Here is a 6000-nt window from a genome sequence, read left to right on the forward strand (position 1 = left end):
TGATTCCTTTCTTTATTGTGATTACTAGTGCCAAATGGTGCGATCCTAGTGGGTTGTACACCAAGATAGCTTACACTGAGTCTTACCTAGTCAACTAATTACATTAATTGCATACAAGTGCACCTTAGTTTTGATAATAACCACTAATCTCATAGTTGATAGAAAACATAACATATTGGTCCCTCCACTTTATAACATCTAACAATAGACCTCATGGCATGGAATTAAATTATTGTAACTACCCTTGTCCATTGAACAACTAGTATAAAGCATCCCGCTCACTGATTGGACAACAAAACAACGTGATAAAATATATTTATTAAATAATAAAAAAAATTTCATACGGGCCTCTTTGGTATCACTTTTCATTTTCATTTTCATTTTCTGACACATAAACGTTCTTACAAGTGTTTGGTACAATTTATAGACCCTATATCTATTTACAAAACATCAAAATAATAGAAAAACCATAATAGAGTTGAGAACTTATTACTGATTTTGGCCAAAAATTCTTTTTAGTCATTTTTTTGGTACTTTAATGAGTGTGTGCTTATAAAGTCCCAGCTCACTCCCTCCTTTAATGAGCTTAAAGTCCCACAAGCTCTCCTCCCCCTCTTTCTCTTCTTCTTTTTCTTCCTCGACCTTGCACCTCCGCCCATCTTCTCGCTCCTCATCTCTCTACCGATCAAGGTGGCAAGTGGAACAAGATTATGATGATTACGCCTCCCTTCCATGGACGCTTTTTCGACCAGACCAATCTCTTGTTCAAGCCCACAACATTCAGAAAATAAAATTTTTGAGGCCAAAAGGTAGCAGCGCTCGAGCACTGCCATTCTTAAATAGTACTAGCAGTGCAACATTTAATACCAGCCATTGATCTACATCAAGGCTAATCCTAATCGTTGATTACTTTACAAGCTTTTAACCTATTACTTTCTGTTACAATGACAACCGGTTAACTCCTCTTCTATCAAATGTGAAGGAGCGAAGTGGAGATGGTGTGCAAAGGCGGGTCAGAGATGGAACAGATAGAAGACACAAGAGGATGGATCTGAGGTCTTCTCATCTTCATCAACATGGGCAACAGAGACGATGACTCCCATTCGACCTTCTAATTAAACCCCAAAATTGTGGAAAGAAACCATTAAATTCTTCTGATTAAACCCCAAAATTTTGGAAAGAAACCATTAAATTCTTCTGGGATTAAAATCCAAATTTTCCGATGGAGTTTGAGTTCTTAATATCACTTCTAATTTCAATTTCCGAATTTCCGAGAGAGAAAGAGAGAGTTGAAGAGTGGAGATATGGATCATGGAAGAAAGAGAGAAACGTTGCCATGAAAGAAAGAGAGAGAGAGAGAAAGAAAGAAGTGAAGAGTTTCTCTTTGACCGATCCAAATCTAACCTATGTAATTTTTCCTAATCTTTACTCTTCACGAGACACTACAAATTCCGGCGACGTTGCAAGTAGTGCAAGACCAAAAGGAAATCGAAGAGAGAGTGCAGACTTGAGGGCAAGAGAGAAAGGAGAAGAAGACAAAGGGGGGAGGAGAACGATACACACCCGCTTCTCTCTCTGTGTTCCGCGATTGATTCCCTAATTTGCTTTAAATTAATCGTTGGAAAATTACACCAGGACTTTGATTGTGTTGGAGATGTCTCGACTCAGGTTGCAATGGAACCCAAGAAAAAGAGGGTTATTGCTTGGGTTCCATGACAGGGATGGTCGAAGGTTGTGCTTGGGTCAGTCGATGAAGCTATGGCAACATTGCTATTCTAATATGAGATTGGGAAGCCGACGACCTAGGTCGATATTGCAGGGGTGCAGCGGGATGGGAGGTTGCAGTAGCGGAGGGTGGGTTGTGGAGGGTTTCATTCATTGCAGCAGCGGAGGTGTGTAGCAGAGCCTTCAACTAGCACCACCTTCATTATGCTTTGACCTGCGCACCTTTGCGAGAGAGAGAGAGAGAGAGAGAGTCTCACCGTAACAGCCGGTTATAGGTTAATGGTAGAAAGCAATGGACGGCTAGATTAATCTATATTCATCAACGGTTAAGATTAATATATAAATAGCAGCGCTCGCAGTGCTCAAGCGCTGCTACCACTCACCCAATTTTTGATGGACTGCTTTTGATGGTTTGAATTGTATGGTTGAAGGTGTTAAAAGGCTGAAATTGTCAAGACCAAATCCCAACTCCCAAGTAATGCAAGTACTACTTAGTACTTGAAGATTATTAAGGAGGTAATGGGTTTTTTTTTTGCTGAAAAGTAATGGATTTGTATATATATATATATATATAGAGAGAGAGAGAGAGAGCGCACCTAGGCAAATTATCGCCGCCAGTACTGGGGGCGATAAAGATCCGCGCAGCTAGGTAACCCCTTCTAACCCCTTCTATTGCACTTGGGTAACCCCTTCTAATCCCTTCTGCTCTCCTTGTAATTTCTGACTCTGTCTATTAGATGTTGCTACTCAGAGGGGCATGCGTTTGCCCAACCCCCCTCTTCTTCAGCCTTAATCAATGCAGAGAACGCTTTATTTGAACCCACCTTCACCTTCCCCAACCCTGGCCACTACTTCCCACGCTTCATAGAGCTCTGTTCTCTATAAACAGAAAGTAGAAATTCTCCATTTATTACTCCCTCTATTCTCTACATTTTTCTCATTATACTGTAATAGAATTGGGAGGAAGAGGATAGCTAAAAAAAACATAAAAGGAACTCTTAGCTTGAAAGAAGATAGGTGATGGGAGAATTTCTTTACCTATCACTAAATTGTATAAAAATTATTTACACATAAATAGTTACCAAACTTATTTTCCATTCTACAATCTATTGTGTTTAGTAGTTGTTAAACAGTTTTTCATTTTTTATCAAAATGGATTTTAGTAACTATTGTTTTTTTAAATAGGCCAAAATGAAAATAAAAAGTGATACCAAAGAGGCCCTAAATTCTTTTGTAAACACTTTACAAACCACTGAACTCGGAATTTCCATCTAATCAAGTTCAAGATTCTTTTTTGAGATATTCTCCTTGCATAGGAATTGGATTCCTTATTAAGTGTCACTTTTGTCCACAGGCAGACACAGTGGACTCGTCATAGTGATGTATGGGCAGTCATATGTAGGCATCCACTTTTTGTACACTAAAGTATACTGTTCTGGTCTACAACAATAAAGACTTCTCTGGTCTATGGACTGTATAGTTTTCTCGATAACCCATTTATACTAAACATCTAACAGTAGACTATGCCAGGTTCTCGAATGCTCATATTCGATACACAACTAAAGTATACCCACATCTATGTCTGAAATCTCCATTCCCAAAAACACATAAGACGAAAACCATTTAAACGAAGAGCCCAACTCCATCCCTAATCGTGAACACTTTGACATCATACCTCTGAAGACACAATTGCCCACATAAAAGTAAGTACAAATTATTTAAAATAAACTCTTTATTTGTATTTGATGGAGACTGTATCCAACACTTCCATCCATTACACAACCTCCAATGAGTCAGGCCATCCAGGTTGGGTGAGAATCAGGATTTCTCAGCTTGAGGCCATGCACGGCGCCACTAGGGCTGGGCTAGTGTTGTACCTTGAATATGTGGGTTGAGTTCGGTCTTTAGCCTGTCATGTGCCGGAGGGTAACTATTACATTTTCCTATGATCGAACTGTACTCATTTAGTTCTCTCCTGAGATTGCATTTTCCTTCACCCACGGTGAAGAGAGAATATCTAAATCCACAGAACCAAAAAGGGTATTTCGGGCAGGTGATAATTATAAGACTCACTGTCCCAAGAGTCTAATCATAGCATCAATGGCAGAAAACTCTCCTTTAATTAACTCGGAATTGGAGAATTTTGATTTTTGAAAAATTGAATAATATCGATGAGAGGCCCAGCCCATTATAGTTCAGATATTGGGCTCAAAATCTTGTTGGTCTATCCAATCCAATCCAATCCAATCCAAGGGTCCCATTCCTACGATGGTAGCTTCGTGCTTCATGGCGACAAGTGAGGGAGGGATGAATGGACAAAACTTGGCTGCTGCCCGGGTTGCAGCCATGTTCCTGCTGCCCCAATCATGGGCACCGACTTGGAATCCCGAAGAATATTTTGAAAAATATTAAAACCTAAAGGGGTATTTATGGAACTAAAGGAAAAGGGAATTATTCCAAGTTGGTGCCTACTATTGGAGCAGCAGGAACATGGGTTGTAGCCAAAAAATTTCGGGGATGAACCATGTAAGGGTATTACATGAAGAAAAGGGCAAAAAAGAAAAAAAAAAGAAAAAAAAAGAATGAATGAATTCCATTCAATATCAAATCAAAAAATTCAATTAGATCACTTGAGACAGATTACAATGAGAGCAATTCTCTATGATGGAATTTTTCCGAGTGATCTTCAGGGTGATTCTTATGGTTATTGTTCTCCATGCACTTCAAGAGAGACTTGAAGGTCTCGATCTCACAAGGAATGTTTAGCCCTCCTTTGTGTTTAAACCCATATTCCTCTTCGGCTTTCTCCAACAACTCCTTGAACGCAGGGAGGCTAAGATAACTAGTGGGAATGATGAACCTTTCAAGCTCTGAACCAACATAGACTGCCAAATACCCTTTGGGAACGTCAGGTGGTGGTTCCTGGCAATTGCAATTCTCCTCATCGGAATCACACATAACATATGAATTCCTGAGCCTCCTGTTTATTGCCGGAGAAATTCCCCAGTGACCACTGGGAGTGTCTGAGGGAAGACCATTCCCCCTTGGACTAAAGGTTATGTATTGCCATTTCTTGAGCATTTCCTTCAATCGAACTATTTGTCGAATTCCATTCAACTTTTCGCCCTGTTCATCATCATCCCCATTCATGGTGCTGGTATATAATTTGGAGCAGTTGGAGCTTAATTTCAGTCCCAAGGGAGATGATCTTTCAAATTAAAACAAAATAAAAATTAAGATAAAAATCCAAATATCTAAGGAAATTAAAACATGGAAAGAAAAGGAAGAAGTAATGGGTACCTACCTGATTTGGCAATGGAGTTGGTGCCTATCATCATCAGCAGCAAGACTGATGAAAATTCTCCATGATCAGAGCTTTGCATAGAATGGGTTAGCTTCCAAAATAGAGATTTTTAGAGAAGATTTGAAGATATGAAGAGGTATGTATGGCCTCAAGCAAACAAAACTTTTCACATTTTATTTTAAGGGATTTTCTTATTGACATCCCTTGAGTGTCAAATAAATTGTTAGTAGATTTTTTTCATTTATCCTTTTAGTAAACCCTTTTTTGTTTTTTTTTCCGATGAGAAATGAAACATGCCACTCAATGGCTCTACCAACAAAGATGGGCTGTCAAGAGCGTAGAGGAGGTAGGATGGCCGCTTGGACAAATCTAGCATGGATCGTACATTGATGGGGTAGTTGGAGTCACTGGCTTTCCTAGGGTTCCCTCATTTGGGATCTTTAGGAAAGAGGATCAACTTGGCCCTTGCGAATAGCTTGGCCCTTCAAATCTCCCTTCAACCCTTTGAGCGAAATACGGCAAAATGAAGAAAAATTCATGGACCGACCCTATCGTCTCACATGTATATTCGAAAAATGTGCAAGTCAATGATGGCTTTTGATAATGATATAATGACAAGTCATTATCAAAATAATTTTGAAAATCCTTTTATAATTTTAAATTAAAGAATTTTTTGAAATAAGGTAAGAACAATTAAATGAAGCTGTCAAATTCTAAATAATACTTTCGAAAGTGTCAACAAATGTACTTTAAATATGTACATATGTATGGCTCAGGCCCTCAACTAACTTTCTAAGGCATCTGCCAAAAAAATAAAAAAAATAAAAAAAACCCTACACCAACACAAACAAAAAGTTTTCTGTCAAGGAGTGTACCGCCCATGCCCACACACTGGGAGACGAAATGACTGCCCGCCCCTATGAAAAACAGAAATCCTGCCACCCATGATGCCAAAATGCTTTCATTGGCTC

At 39.1% G+C, this 6000-nt stretch overlaps 1 protein-coding gene across 1 annotated transcript; it reads right to left on the bottom strand.

The window, feature by feature from the left end:
- Window positions 1–4365: 4365 nt before the first annotated feature.
- On the bottom strand, window positions 4366–4875 carry LOC122655079 (auxin-responsive protein SAUR36-like). Its single transcript, XM_043849319.1, has one exon. It carries the CDS (start codon window positions 4873–4875, stop codon window positions 4366–4368), a length of 510 nt encoding a protein of 169 aa, XP_043705254.1.
- Window positions 4876–6000: the final 1125 nt, after the last annotated feature.

The sequence above is a fragment of the Telopea speciosissima genome, chromosome 3, assembly GCF_018873765.1.
Source record: "Telopea speciosissima isolate NSW1024214 ecotype Mountain lineage chromosome 3, Tspe_v1, whole genome shotgun sequence".
NCBI lineage: Eukaryota > Viridiplantae > Streptophyta > Magnoliopsida > Proteales > Proteaceae > Telopea > Telopea speciosissima.

Excerpts from the sequence above, each read along its gene's own strand:
- LOC122655079 (XM_043849319.1), bottom strand. The coding sequence starts at position 4,875 with ATGAATGGGGATGATGATGAACAGGGCGAAAAGTTGAATGGAATTCGA.